At 38.1% G+C, this 16,202-nt stretch overlaps 1 protein-coding gene across 2 annotated transcripts in view; it reads right to left on the reverse strand.

Annotated features, from left to right (window-relative positions):
• Positions 1–16,202, reverse strand: part of SH3GL2 (SH3 domain containing GRB2 like 2, endophilin A1) — a 101,950-nt gene that overhangs the window by 50,117 nt on the left and 35,631 nt on the right. Inside the window, exon 1 of one of the 2 annotated variants that reach the window (XM_013302553.3) lies at positions 12,427–12,570. The exons of the other annotated variant lie outside the window; for it this stretch is intronic. Coding sequence (XP_013158007.2) covers positions 12,427–12,555 — 129 coding nt within the window. The 5' untranslated portion in view covers positions 12,556–12,570. Of the gene's footprint in view, positions 1–12,426; positions 12,571–16,202 lie in introns of those variants that run through there. 2 annotated transcript variants of the gene reach the window in all.

A 16,202-nucleotide genomic window follows, 5' to 3' on the forward strand; every position in this document is an offset into this window, starting at 1 on the left:
GACATTGGTGAACAAGAAAGGTGGCCAATACTTTTACTTCTATACTGACTCACGGATGGCGGCAAATGTCCTGTGAGGGTGGTTGCAGCAAAGGAAGCAGAGCAGTTGGCAGCACAAAGGTAAACCCACCTGGGCTGCTGCATTGTGGCAAGGTATCACTGGCCAGATGGAGAACCTGGTTGTGAAGGTATGTCACATAGATGTTCACGTACCCAAGAGTTGGGCCACTGAAGAGCATCAAAACAACCATCAGGTGGATCAGGCTGCTAAGATTCTCAGGGACTGGCTGGGCATCGGTCAGTGGGTGGTGAGGATTTGTATTGTGCATCATTTTGGGGTTGGTTTTTGTTTGTTTGTTTCCTTGAGTTTTATTTCTCTTATTCTATTATCTCCCTCTTCATTACAATTATTAACATTATTAGTGGTAGTAGTAATATATTTTACTTCAATTATTAATTCATTCTTATCTCAACCTATGGGTTTTACCTTTTTTCCAATTCTCCTCCCCACACCACTGTGGCAGAAGGTGTGAGTGAGCAGCTGTGTAGTACTTTGTTGCTGACTGGGATTAAACTATGACACCATTAGATAAGACATTTTTCCTTTAAGTATGAAATGAAATTTACAGTAACACTTGGAATCTGATACAGTACAAACTGTTTTTCTTAATTCCATCCATTTAGCTCTTCTCCACTATCTAAAATGTTTGCTGTGTTTATATTTATGGTGGAAAAGATCTTCATGGCAACAAAAAGAAAGCTGAATTTTTGCAAGACCTTGAACTGGAAAAGCCTTTCAACATTCATAATCTCACTTAAGCACTTGGCAATGGTCTCAGCAACACATTATAATCGATTTTGTTTCACAAACTTCCTGCAAGAGGCATAATTTTGCTCTTACTTGTTATTCTTGCATGCAGTAGATGGGGAGACTCTATGTCAGAGAAGTAATTGTATCTTTTGATGGGACAGCGACTGGTAATGGATTAAGTTGTACAAAAGTTCTGCCAAAAAAGTACAGGATTTCTCTGCTGTCAGTTGAAACCATAAGGAGGACCTCTCTCAATTAGTAATTGGGGTGGGAGGTTTTTTTCCTTAAATCATCTTAGCTTTTGCATTAAGTACAATGATCCAGCCACTCACCTCTGACGGTCTTTGATTTTATTTGGTGGTTTTTGATGCCAAATGCTGATTTAGTGTACTTTGCACTAGGTTACAGGAGTTCCTTCACCAATCATCACTCCTTGGATCTTTCCCTGATCTTTGATGGGTTTTTGAGTTTATTGTGACCAGCAATTAAGCAGGTAACCTACGATATACCAGTTCAATACCTGCTCATCAGAATACATATATTTCCTCACAAATTAAGAGAGAAGCACACAGCTTGTATGTAAAACTGAAAAAATGCCGACCACAGTTACTAGTCAAAAAAACTTTCCTCACATTTTTCTCCATGACATACATTTTTCTCCGTGACATACTTGAAATCTCACAACTGCACTGTAGTTTTTAGAGTATTTTCAATCCTAGAGTATGTTAGAAAGAACCTTTAGATAACATCAGTGTCCTCAAACAGCTGACTGCCAACCCTCTAAACCATTCTGAAGCCTGATCTACACAACTTACCTTTGTTTCAGGGTTTACAATCAGAGATGTGGGCCTTACCGTGCTCCACATCTCGTATGCAGTACACATTCCACAATGTGCCCTGCAGAAAACATCTGCAAACTCTGGGACAGTTTGTAAATCCATAGGGTTTCATTTCTGAAAGTAAACACTGCAGTTTCATTTCGCTGCACAGGTACAAAGATTGATGGGAAAGTGAGGGTCACAATAAATACTCTCTTTACCTCCTGAGAGGTAAAAAGATGCCTTTGTAACAAAATGATGCAGTGCCTCTGCACATCACATCTACAAAATGCCACCAGAAGGTCACAACTCAGAGTCTTCCCACCCTAGAATTCTGTACCAATTCTTTACTATTTTGTAAGTCTCTAATGGTATCTTATTAGTCAAAGCTGAATAGCTTCAGTCTTATGGGTATCGAACTCCAAGAATTTTTGTAGATATTAAGGTTAAAAGTTGTTTGGGTATTCAAGTAACTAAATATACAGGTTGTATTAATTTTCCTAAATTATGTTATTTTTAATGGGAACTGCCTAGTTGCGAGAATACTTCCTATATAGTTGCAAATATAAACCAGGATTTTTGGTCCCCAAATTTGCTATCCCATGAACAAGAACCTAAGAATCTTTGCAGATGAAGGAACAGTGCAGGATTCTTCTCCAGAAGTTAAAATAACGTATCTTAATGGAATAAAAGGAATGTTAAACTAATTTTCCTGTAATCAGATTGCTGAAACAAAGATAATTGGTACAGTTCTTTACATTTTCCTGAGGAAGTCTAGCACATGCTGGCTCACGTACCAATTAATTCAGCCAGGATCAATTCTACCAACAGGTAGAATTGCCAGAAGGTCTCTGTGGAAAATGGAAAAGACAACAATATATTTTGAATTCTGCAGTGTAAACAAAACATTATAATACACTTTCTGCCAATACCAATCCATTTGAATATCAAAGAAACCTTGAATTTATAAACACTATTGCTGAAAAAAAACCCCAAGAAAAAGCCAAGTTCATTAGCAAGCAACTTCAATTTATGAAACTGGCTCACAGGGAACATACTTCAAAAACAGTGCTCTTGTTTTGTACGTATTGAATCAGGATACTGATATAATTGTACACTAATACATCACACAAACAAATCCATTTGCAAATACACTGCATTACCACATTCCGTTTGTAACACAGCACAGACAAAACGCTGCACTGAATTTCTGACCTACCAGAACACACAATCCCAAGGATGCTATCAAACAGGCCCATGAGAAAAAATACTTTGTTCTTTTTTAATCGAAGACACAGATGAACTGCCAGAGAGACTACTTTTTCAGGGAATAAACCCCTACAACAGTCTAGATACACCCAGATTGGTAACAGCAGAAGCTGGGTTTATAAGCTGCCATATCACTCTGTGTTCACAGCCAACACCCCTCGAAGTTAAGACTAATTAATTCCCTATATGTGGTCAGGGTTTTATTTTATCAATTCTCTGAGTAGAGATAAGCAGGCTAGCAGAAGGCTTTGCGGCAGACCAAAAGCATCATTACTTTTAGCTCCACCTACACCATTCATCTTGATACAAGATGATCTTTAAGACCAAAGTCTGTTAACCTCATTACCAGTGCTGAGTTATTTAACGGCCTTCAGACAGGTCACTTAATGACCTTAATAAATCATGTAAAAATATATTCACAGATCTTAGGTTACACTAGATTACATTAATTGGTTTGCTATATGTCCACATGTTGCTTCATAGAATCCAAAATCATCCTTTTAATACAGCTTTCTTGAAGCATTTTCTTCAAACGTGTAAACATCAGTTCAACTGACAGGACTGATTTTCCTCTTTTTTTTCATGTAAATAGTTTATACTATTTTACATTGCTTTTGTAGCAGTGTAAGAATGAGAACCATTGTGCTTTCTTAAAGCAGAAAATTAAAAACACAATTTAAATTTCTCCCTACCACCATCTGCAAAAGAAAAATAACTTTATGATTACATTCTATGCAGAAAGTCCTCTGCCTACAGAGACCCACTGTGACAGCTGAGGACATAAAAGCCAAGACAGACAAGTCTTTGTCTCTTCATAGTGTAGACTTCTAGTCTTAAATCCTCTTTTCTTTATATCAAACAGAATTTTGCTTCAGGAAACTATCAGTCCTTTCTCTCACATAACAAAAACTTTCTGACTTAGCTAATGGTGACACTGAAATCTCAGCCCTGAAGGGGCTTTAAATTCTGCTTTGTTTTCTGGAAGAAATATCTGCTTTTCACAGCCTCCCTAACACAGCACTGAGCAAAACACTTTAGTCAATTGTGGAGTGCTTTCAAGCTGAGATGCCTCTTTGGCAGGAAAGTCCTGAGACAGTGATTTAAGTCTGCTATTTCTCAGCTTCACTGCTCTAATTCATTATTTGCAAGGCTCAGAGTGACCTCCATGAGCTCCAGTTACACAGAACACTGCTCACTAGTTCCTTACCAGGAGCAGCAGGTCAGCTCTGTTCTCTCTCTTCTGCTGAACCTTTGAATTAGCCTTCAGACTAAATTGCTGTCTTGTGAGATTGCCAGTGATGGAGGTCCCACATCTCCCTCTCAGCTTTGCATGGTTCATAGGAGTCATATATGTTGCAAGAAAATAGTTTATCTGAAGAAACATACAGAACCCAGTAAGCTATGACAGCTTTGCTCTAGAGCTCTATACAATGTAAAAACAGAATCTGGCCTGCTGAGGTTGAAAACTAATACACCAGGCCTGACTCTATGGTGTATCTCCTACGCAGTGTTGCACAGACAGTTCCAAAATAAAGAGGGTAGGTGGGCACTGGGAGTCTCTGAAGCAAATACTGTCCAAGGATGGATAGATACTTCACCCCTTCAGACTGTGAGAAAGCAAGCAAGGACAACCAGAAGTCAATTTTCAGTTTTGGTTAGCTTTATTTTATGAACAATTTTCCACAGATTTTCAGGTAACTCACAATTAAAAATACTTAATTTTCACAGTCAGTTTTGCCTGAATGTTTCAGTATAGATAGTGTGTGATTTACATGGGATCACTATACACGGCACACTGCATATCTCTGTAAAGATATGCAACTTCAAGATTATCCCTTTTGCCATGAAAAAAAGTTTAGCAGCTTTTAAATAGAGGTTCTTACCTGATCTTTAATAAATCATCTGTGTTTTAAATTCACTGTATGTCTTTGTCATAAACATTCAATGAGGTAGAAGTTGAAAAAAATATTTCAGACGAGTTAAAATAGAAGTAAATCCTTCCACAGTTGCAAAATAAGGTGATCCCAAGCAGCTATAAAACAAAAGAAAAAATGGAAACTCTGTTCTCCTTTAAGAACTACAGGATATTTTGCAATATCATGTTAAGACCATTAAGACAGAGGTGTACTGACTTCTCATCAGTAAATACAACTTAATTATGAGCAAGTTCTTTTTCTACTTTTGTACCCTAGTATTGGTTATAGGCTGTTCAATGAGCTTCCCGAGTCATCCTGAAATACTTGGGAAAATGTCAGTGCATTTTATTTCATTAAATTAGCTAAAAACAATAGCTCCTGAAAAATTTGGCTATTTAGGCTATTCCTTTCAAGGAATAATGAAAACTTTAGTGCCACAAAGCACAAGATCTCAACATACTTCTGTACTTACCCCTTTTCCCATTTTTGCCCTCAAGATGCATGTTGTTCTTAGTATATGAGACAGGTTTCTTTAATGGTGGTACAGATAGGCTTATAGTTTAAAAACAAAAAAAAAAAAAAAAAAAGATTTTAAAGTCCAAGGGACAGCCTTGGAAATAAAAAAAATTAAATATTAAAACTTTATCAGAAGTGTTTCAGAAAAGCCATACCAAAAACTGGTGATCCTGAGAAAATGTGGTATCGGAAGTGATAGCCCTACCGGGGTAGATTTAGTGGAGCGTCACAAACTTGCAGCTTCGTACTAATGCCAAAGAGAAAGAAACATAGTAGTCTCATCTGCCACAGTTCCAAAGCAAAATCAGAGACATACATCACCCTTTAAAGTACAGGTAATGCAGTCCATCCTCACCCTTGACATGCTCACATACTATATGCTAGAACACCTTAGAGAAGACTGTCTTCCAATACAGAAGTTACTAACCTTCTATGCAGGTGTACAGTCAAACATATAAGAAAACATAATTATGTTCAGGTTCAGTAAAGAAATAGGGGCCATTACATAACTAATATATGAACTCTACCATTATAATCACATTTTTACCCTGCTTGCTCACACTGCTGTGTGAGATACAAATAAGCAGCATGTCAGCTGGTTTGTGCGCTGTATCAGGATGTTGTGCTGATCACAAGGAGCCCTCCTGGGGCCAGATTTCTCTCTTCTCTTATTTTGTACAAATGAACAAAAAGGAAAAGCAAACTCTAACTGAAGATGCTGGACCACAAGCAGGATCCTTACTTCTGTGGGTCTTTCCAGTAGAGACCAGTTTGACCTGGCTAACAGAGATGCTGGTACTGACAGCGTGTGGGCAGCACCACCACGCATGCCGGGCTGTCCTTACTTCCCGTAGCGAAGGGCTGCCATGCACAAGTCTGTCCCCACACCAGATAGTCTGAAATGCCCCGGTGAACCTTCCTCTTCCCTAGATTCTTCCTCCCTCCCTGGAATTTCCCAGGTTTTCACTCTGCACGCACAACTTCATTAACTGTCACGGTCCATGGTGCATTACCACCCTGTCCCCTGCCCTCCATGACTGTTTCTGGGGAACTAGAGCAAATGCCCCGCTGGCCTCTCTCTTAGCAGGCTGGGTCACCATGCGTGGGCTCAGGGACAGGTCTCTGCTACCCCAAAAGAGCAAGAACAGAAGGCTCTTGCATTGGCTTCCTCCCAGAAGCAGATGCCACCAGATCCTACTTTTTGTTTGTTTTTACACTGATCTCCTTCTGCCATTTGAAAGCCAGCACCTAACACTTGCATTCAAGTACAAAGACCACTGCGTATCGATCCATTGCACTTCACACTGCTGCCAGTGCAGCCTGATGTGTATGTCTCTAAGAATACAGGCACAAGTTAACTAACTGTTAATTTATTAACTGTTAACTGTGTATTAATGGGGAGGAACGCTTACATCCACCAGAAATGCACACAAACCTGTACAAAGTAAGTAGTTTATGCAAGATGTTGTTTTCTGCCGAGGAATCGTTTTGCATAAACCAAGTGGACCTAAGGAGCTGTAAAATTATTAAAGTGCTGTTGCCTGGATACAATTTTTTCCTATTTCATTCCCAAATGACTCTATAAAAATACAGATTAGCTGTGTTCTTATTGTTCAACTGAAAAGCAAAAATTCCCTAAACTTCAAAGAATTAATCAAGCAATTGTCTTAAATTGAAGATATTTATTCTTTGATTGAATATATATGAATTTATACTTATAAATTTATTATAATATAAACTGTAATTAATTCTAACCATAATTTTCCTTCTAATGTGTTACTTATCTACAGTTATTTCTAAAACTGTCTACACACCTTTGTATTTTACAGATATAAAAGGTAAACTGCATGCATAAAATTGTTGTGAGAGTAACAGGTTTTAGAGAGACCTATTAAAAAATACAAGATATGACACAATTAAAATTACTATGTAACTCTAATTAGACTCTCTGTATATATCCAGTATGATATATATAAACCTTTACTGGTTCTGAGCCATTTTCAGCTTTATTATGATTTTCTCATTCGCTGTACCGAATGAGCACTATTCATCTAAGAAAGACTTGGTTTTTACTTTGCTTTAGCTCTACGGTGCAATCTGTGGATGACTGTCTTACCACAAAACAGTATCCTGCCTAAAGATTAAATTCTTCACAATGTTGTTTCCCCACCATATTCATTAATACCTAAACTGAGTGCCCCAAAACTATGGTTTAATTTATTTTAATAACAACTCTACAAGATTGTGGAAAGCCCTAATTTTTATGTTTGGCAGTTACAGTTCCTGATATCCTTTTAATCTATTATTTATAGATTCACAAGAATAAATGATCATAAACACCTTTGGGGTTATGTACAAAGCTTAACCTCTGCATAAAGGATTTTTTTCCCACTACAGTAGAGACAGTTTTACTCAGCCATTCCTAGCTGCATTGCTGACTACCAAAAGTGCTTGAGAGAACATCACTCATCTAAATATAACCCTGGTGAACCCCACATGTCCTTAGGTCCCTTCAGAAAATACATCATATTTCAATTCTGAAGTCATGAAAGATGTGTATCACAAGACACCTGAATTATTCCAGCTGACTATAGTGAGAATTAAGCAGCTGAAGATGAATACAAGTCAAATGACGTTAAAACACATGCACATCTCCCAGGCAAGTTAAAAAAAAGAGTTTATTTGCTTGGTTTTCACCTAGACATTTGTTTCAAATTCACAGGTGTAGCTGAAATGTTAATAACGATGGATGAAAGGTTCCTTTGACTCCCAGATATGATTAAAACTATAGAAGCTACTGTAAGGCTATAACCACAAGACCTACCACTACAGGCATTCACCTGAAAAACTCCTATCTTTAATATTAGCCTCATGCAGCACTATATATATGAAAACAGTATTAATTAACTTATCAAGTTGAAACTGCAGCAAATTTATCAGTTTCTGACTTCATGTTATTTTCAATTAGTCTCAGCTTCAAGAGCCCAGCAACAGAAGTGCCACCACAGGTGATTCATACCCCTCTTCCCACGACCTAAGTCAATGTGCACAAAATTGCCTACTTGATTTCAGTCATGAAGTGTGTACTAAGTACAGAGGATGATCAAGCGCAGAAAACAGGAAAATAAAAAAAAATTAAAAAAAAAAAAAAAGGAAGGGAGGAAAGGAAGAAAAGGAAGCAGAATGTGAGAAGAAAACAGAAAAGAGAAAGAAAAATCCACAAAACTTGCCTCTTTTAATAGTCGTTGGTTGCACAACAGTCCCTACCTATTCTTTGATGGAAGAAGCATAGCACTTACAACTAATTTCCTGACTTGCAGTTTGCTGCTAATTTGTTGCATGACCTGGAAAAAGTAGTCTTCTAATGAAGTCATAATTATTTTTACTATATACAGTAACATTCTCTCCAGCCACCTGCAGCATAAGCTATCCAACCACACTGTGAAAGACCTTGTACTGCACCCAGAAGACTGAAGGTTGTCATGGCTACTGCTACTTCAAAAGTCTTAACTTTTTATGACTAACATTTTATCTTGGTATTATGTAGTTAGTATATTTAGTATTATGACAAAACGTAAGAAAAAACCCCACATCTCTGAGCATGATGCTATGTGAACAGTAAAAAGACGGATTTTTTTCTCTAAACATTTACAATTGTACTATATAAAAGAAAAAAACCTGTTACTTGGATTGCCTTTCCATACCCCTAGCAAAAGTACTCCTTAATGTCTTTACAAAGACACCATTTCTAAAAGCATCATGGAACACAGGGTAAAGTCCATTTTTAATAAAATGCACAAAAAATTGAAAAAATTGTCACACTTAAAATAGTTGTTACTGTATGATACGGTTGTAGTAACAATTTATTACAATTGCAAGCATATTTGACTTTTTTTTTATGCCATGGGAAAACTTTATGAATTTGTGAAAGTCTTGCTTAATTAAAAGCCACAAAATCATGAATGAAATAAATCTAAGGGGCAAAAGAAAAAAAAAAAAAAACAGTTAAATTATTTTTCTACAACTATGTTGCTTTCACTTCAAGAAATGAGAGTATTTCTTCTATTTTGCGCATAAGGACTCAGCTCTTATTTATGCGAGACCAGTATGGGGATTTATCCCTGCAGAAACTGCCAGCTTCAGAGCCTTTATTACTTTTTAATGATGTACGTAAAAGCTTGCTACTCACTACATCAATGAAGTATGTTACTCCACCCTAGGACTTGATCCTAATTTACCTTCAGCTCTTTTATCAATTCACATTTCTTCCTCTTAATGATACTGATAGGGTACACACAGTAAGTAAACAGAGGTTCTAGAATCTGCAAGTTCAATCCCCAGCTGAAGTTCAGTGAGAGTATCTCCAGTGAAATCAATCAATCTATACTATTTCTGCAGCAGTTGAAGTCGAGCAGCTGGAGAGAACCTAAACCCACTTTGTGGTTAGGATGGTTACTATTTAAGCTGCATTTCTTCTTGTTCCTTGATGAAGCTACCCCTTCCCCTACCTGCAGAAGATGTAGCCTGCAAAACAATGAGTAAGGGCTGTACAGAAGCATTTCTGTGAATTTTGGAGGTTTTTCTTAGAGTATGAAAGCACAGGCCAAGACCTTTCTTCTATTCTTCCCTGCCTGCAGTGAGCTTTCCAAATTAACATCAAATAGAGTATCTAGCTGTAGGAAAAGTCTGCCTACCATCAGCAGCTGCACTATTTTTAACATGTAATGAGATTTTAAACTAACTTAGTCACATTTCTTTAAATCAAACTGAAACAAGCCTTGCTTAAACAGGAATGTGTTCCAGAAACATTATGGTCCTATGAAAACAGTTTAAAAATTTCAATATATATGTGTGTATATATATATACACACATATTTGTATATATATATATTAAAATTTGCAGCAAAGATTGTAAGAATTATTATTACTTAATGCAGGTACAGCACAAAAATCTATAGAAATGTATTAGGACATGGTGGCTGCTTGACATCTGCAATAAACCCATTACCTATGTTAGGAAGATGTTGAGCTGCAGCATGCAGAATGTCAGAGACACACTCAAAAAAGATGAACATTTCAAGGTGAAAATATATCACCTGGGGTCAAGGTTTTGTTAAATCTGGTAGATGCATTTCAGCCCAACCATGTTTATCTGGTGGCAAAGCCAGCTTCAGCCAGAGGCTTTCCAAGCATACAAGATGACACATTGGACTTTACAGGAAGGTCTACCAGAACTGCCTAACCACAAAGTTAAGGGCTGAAAGGTCAGCTATTCTTCCGAGTATTGAAGGATTAACCTGATGATGCAGAATGCTTTAAAAAAATGTCTGTATTAGCTTTTAAGCTGGAGGGGCTTTATGCTATTTCAGCCAGCAGCAATGTTTCCTTTCTTATTCTGTGGTGGGTTTTTTTTTTAGATTTAGATTTTTTTTTTTTAGATTTAGATTTTAGATTTAGAGGACAACTCCCCAAAGCACAGAATCAGAGACATGCTAAGGAAAGGTGCAGTAAGGCTCTATTTCTTCAGTGGTTTGAGACTTCTAGCTTCTTATCTCTCAGTGATATAGCATGAATATACAGCACACAAAACGAGTCATAGATTACAAAAGGAAGTGTAGAGCAGGGAAAATGGGTCCAGACACCCCACAGGAATACTGAGATGGGAACTCAAGACTTCTGGTTTTGGAATTTGCCTTTATGGCAGTTACTCTCGGCACTTGTAATGTGACTATGCAGCTTCACTCGGTTCTAATGACAGTATCTGCATTACAAAGCCCTATTAGACTGTCTGCCCTGGTGCTACAGTAAGGTGCTATATGAGGTAATAGTTTTTATCCTAAATGCCCTACTGCAGCATTAAAACCTTAGCTGCTTTTTAAAGCTGAGAAGAACATCAGCATAGCGAAATGAGGATTCTCAGGTTACTACCCCTATAAACATGAGCAAAGCACACAAAGCAAAACCCACATCTTTGGGACCCAGAAGCTAACCCAGACATGTCGCATCACATAACAAACAGGAGAAGTTTGGGTCTTAATGAGCTGTGGAAGTCCTGAAGAGGAGGCATCACCGATAAAACAGGTATTCTTTCCAGATGTAACTAAACAGCACAAAAAATGCACCAGTTCATACCCACCACTACTGCTGTAAAGCTGTGGGCAGGTCTACACTTGATCTACGAAACATGCATTTTCACACTATGTATACTACTACAGTAATTTCCATTAGAAATGCCAAAGAATACAAGTTAGCTAAACTGTCTCAGAAAGAGAGAGTTTTGGCCATGGTCCCTTTTCTCATTAAAAGAAAAATCCCACCCAATGGCAAAGCGGGGCAGCAGCTGGCACTCACTGCCAGGAGCAGGGGGGCTGCCGGCCAGCATCTAGTAGCACACAGGCCAGGCAAACTGCTGTCCTCCGCATTTAAACCCAGAGTCAGCTTCAAGGATGCTGACTACTGTTCAGCTGAGTTTTCACACAGTCTGCCATTTGCAATACGTATCAAAATGTTTCCTGGTCATTCATGTAAGCCATGTACAACCTGCAGGACCAGGGCATCGGGCCTTGCAGCTGCAGAGGGACCTTATCCTTGCACTGGTGACATTTAGCTCCCAAGGATGTCTAGCTCAGCTTGAAGAAAAGGGTATCTGAGGTCATCACCTCCTCCCCAGAGGAGTCACCTACTCCTCAGTTATTCTTCATTAGTGGCCCCATGTGGAAACATGCCATCCACCATAGCAGCCAGCAGTAATGGAAGCCAGTGCTGGAACTTCAGATATAATTCATTTACATACAAAGAAGTGCACTTCTCTGTTTTATAGTCATCAAAAAATGCAACATAGTAACAATGCAATTCGTAATCATGCTAGGTACAAACAAAGCTGGTGCATATATCACAATAGCAAATGCTCTTTCCATACCTGTTCACTTGCATTTAAAGAATGAGATTAAGCACACTTAATCAAAATTTCCCACATAAACATTCAAATTTTCTTTTATTCTGGAGTAAAACTATCAAAAGGCAGTGTACTAGAGATAAAAAAGAGCACTTCTAAGGACACACAGCATGACAGCAGGAGGTGAAAAAGCACCACTTACCAGTCCTTGACATTTTTCAGAAGATATGTATTTTAATTCTGCCTTGAAATGAAACAGATGCACCACTTCTCCTAAAGACAGCTCCAAAAGAAACAGAACACTTTCCAAGGCTCCCTCTCCGCCTAACATTAGCTACACACCACACTCTCCTGCAATATTCCATGTGCTAAAATTACTTGACAAACTTGCTTTGGAATATTTCGTCTCTTTAAAAGTCAAGTAGATAAGTGCTGATACTGTTCAGTCATCTGAAGAAATCTAGATACAGTCTCAACTACACAGCATTGTGTCTCCATCATAAAGTAACTCCTACGATCATGGCCTGTGATCATCACCTAGGACAGGCACAAAGCAATCTCTTAAGGGGAGAACGTTGCTCATGTTTGATTTCCAAGAGACTGATTTCTTAAAGAGTTTGCAGTGCCACCTGTTAGTTAATTTCAAATTCACTGATACAGTTCATGGTCATAAAGGAAAAAAGAGACACAGAGATCCTCCTGTCATTTGTCAAATCGTTATTTTTAGAAAGATGTAAGACAGGAACCTGCTTCTTAAGCTGTGAGTATTACAAAGGATCATCAGAGTTAGAGATGATTTATTGCTTCTGTTCATTATGGATGATACATGAATAATCAAATATAAAGTCAAGTACTTGCAGACTTTCTTTTTTTAAACCGGATAGGGAGATACCTGAACATCAAGAGCCATTAACTATTCCGTGTCTGTCAAGAATTTGGAGTTTCACAAAGTACATTTCCTTCTTGCAAGATGCTTATGAGGATTATATTCACTGAGTGATTAAATGAAATAAATGTGAAAACTAAGGCAGAGTTAAATTAGCAGATTAACATTTTTAACACAAGCTATTCACTTACATGTAGTGTCTGTTTCTCTGGAAGGGAACAAGTACATTTGGGTAGCTTGCCAGGATTTTGACTAATACAGATGTAAGTAGCTGTGAGATAATCACACCTCTGCTTTTATCCTTATGCCTCTGCCCCACTTTCCTGGAAATAGATTTTATCATGCCCGGAACAGTCTTTAAATAAAACTTAGAGTGTTAAGAGTGATCCTGTCTGGTGTTAAAGTCTATGGGGCTTAACTGAAACAGTGATAAATGTGCAGGTGTCTATGTGATCATGACAATAATATAAAAAGTTGAGCTAGTCCATTTTGAACAAAACCCGGAACTGGTAAGAGTACTTCCCTTCCCTTTATTTTTCAATGTACAATCTCTTCAAACTGAAGGCTGAAGCATTAGTAGCAACATCTTTTTCTCTGTTAAGGGCTTCACAAGTCCAGAAGGGTAAAAATAATGTGCTAGCCATTTGTAGGTCATGGATTCACTCTGCTTTTTAACTCTACAGATGAAGCTGTCAGAGCAATAACTCTGTAAGAAGGATTTTCTCTGCCTGCACAACAGTAGCAATAATATAACTCTTCCAAGCAAACTATGCTTATTGGGGTTGATTTTTTCTACTTGGATATAAATGAGTAATGCTGTATCAATAATCCTGAGAGAGTTCTACATGATCCATTCTCCCACTGAAAGCCTTAACAAAACACCCTTTGATTTTACTAACATAAAATGCACATCCCATACAAATGATTTTTTGGGGGGACAGGAGAGCTGTCTTACAATTTGACCAAGTAAATGGCCTATCCTGTTACCTCAGTTTCCTCATCTGTGAAAACCTGATAAAAATCTTTGAGCTGCTGCCATGGAAGGCAGTGAAATGTGTTCTTGCTGTATGAAACAGGATTTGTTCAGCTAAATCTCTCAGTCTCCTATGAGGCCATTTTCTCTACATGCTTCTCCCCTTTTTGAAATCAGCTTTTACAAAAATGATTGCAAGAACTTTGCATCCACAAAAATTCATGGAAGCAGTGGCATTATAGGCAACTTCTTAATGTGAAGCAAAACGTGGGTGAAGTTAGACTCAACAGATGCGATGCCACACATATTCCTCTTGGAAAAAGATGAACAGCTGTTAAGTTCTGCTTTGTGGGGCCTAGCTACACCAACATGATAAAGAGCATAGGAACAGACACATAAATTCCTTGCTTGACTGTATTTGACAGACAGGGTACCTTTTTGGTCACAGTATCTGGACACATTGATGCATATTCTGTAAACTGACTTCCCTCCTATTCCCCTTCTTCTATACTACAGCAGATGTCTCCAAAACCTGTTTGGATCGTTTGCTCTAAATGCACAGGGTTAATTGGAACCAGCTGGCCCAGAACACATAGGCATTTAAATACCTTGTGAGGAAACCAAAACATTAGATTTCCTTTTTTTCCCCCTTTTCTTATGTAGTTACTGCTAAAACCTGTTTTGCTCCTACAGATGCCAGCAGACCCTGTGTCCTGTGGAATTAATTGTTCACAATGTTTTGCTGAAAAGGAAAATGTACCAATCCACTCATCTGGAGACCATTTAAAGTTCTACTCACACACACGTGCACCAGAGCACGCTAATTTTTTAGTCTTGTTTGCTCTTCCCATGTTTCATGTTCCATCCACAGCTGGGGTTCTGTTCCATTAGCAGCTTTCCAAGCCCTCAGAGAATAGTTAGGTGAAGGCAGTAGAGAAAAATACATTCAACTCGTTATCCACACAAACAGAACTGAAGTCATTGAGAGATTTTTAAAAACTAGTAAAAGTCTGGATGCATTCTGGCCTAGAGGTAAGCTGAACAGGATTTGTCAGGACTTCAAGTTTGCAATTTCAGGGACAGATTTCAGTTAAATCTGCCTTCAGATCCAGCTGTAATGATAAATGGCCTGCAAAACATGTGTTGTTACCATTTGTACTGGAGAACAGAGTATGCCAGACTTTTATTTCTCAAGTTAAGTTTGAATCCTGACACCGTTAAGAAAAAAATCACTGCACTTAGGATGCAAAAAAAACCCCCAAACCACAAAAGGTAACTTTAGCTACCTACCAAAGTAAAACTACACAACTGCACAGGTAGGCACCTCCTAACACTGAAATGCAGCACCTTCACAAAACTTTGTTAGTCAAGAAGACATACTATATAGAGAATTTCAAAATTCTCCCCTGGACTCAAGAGAATGGTAAATCTAGGCAGGAATAAAAATGGCTTGTAAGTTAACGATCCATTTCCCTGATATGCCCCCAATAAAAAATAATAGATGCATGCTTCATTACTGAATTGGATTGCCAACAATGCCTGCGCACAAAGCACAAAGTCAAAGATAAGACTGGCTCTCAGAAGTACTTGAAGTCAACTGACAGGGAACTGTGGCTGACACTTCTTCAGTCTGGAGGAAGCAAAAATCACATGATTCCACTAAAAAGCAGCTATTGCTTGTTGTCCAAGACCAGTGTGAATTGCATCCAAACTGGCCAGAATCAGAGGGGAAAGATGCATAGTGATTGAGACACATTTTTTTCTGCTCTTATTCCTTAATATCAGAACATAACGCTCTTCCAGTGTATCCACCATTTCAGGTCACACTGCGTTGACTTTATAAAGCAATGTATAACTACCGTATTTCTATGAAATCCTGAATTTTTACTCAAATCTGATGCTTAAGCAGACAGCATGCTCCTGTAAGCAGTTCAGAAGCACAATTTTTACCACTTGAGAAAGGGTTACAAGCAAGCAGTTCAGAAGCACAATTTTTACCACTTGAGAAAGGGTTACAAGCATCAACCCCTTGAAATGACAAATACAACAATTTAATAAAATTCATTGCTAAGAGACCATGATGATGTATCTTCTAGCAAGGAATTCAGACTGGAGAAAT

This window comes from Falco peregrinus, chromosome Z, assembly GCF_023634155.1.
Source record: "Falco peregrinus isolate bFalPer1 chromosome Z, bFalPer1.pri, whole genome shotgun sequence".
NCBI classification, from domain to species: Eukaryota; Metazoa; Chordata; class Aves; order Falconiformes; family Falconidae; genus Falco; species Falco peregrinus.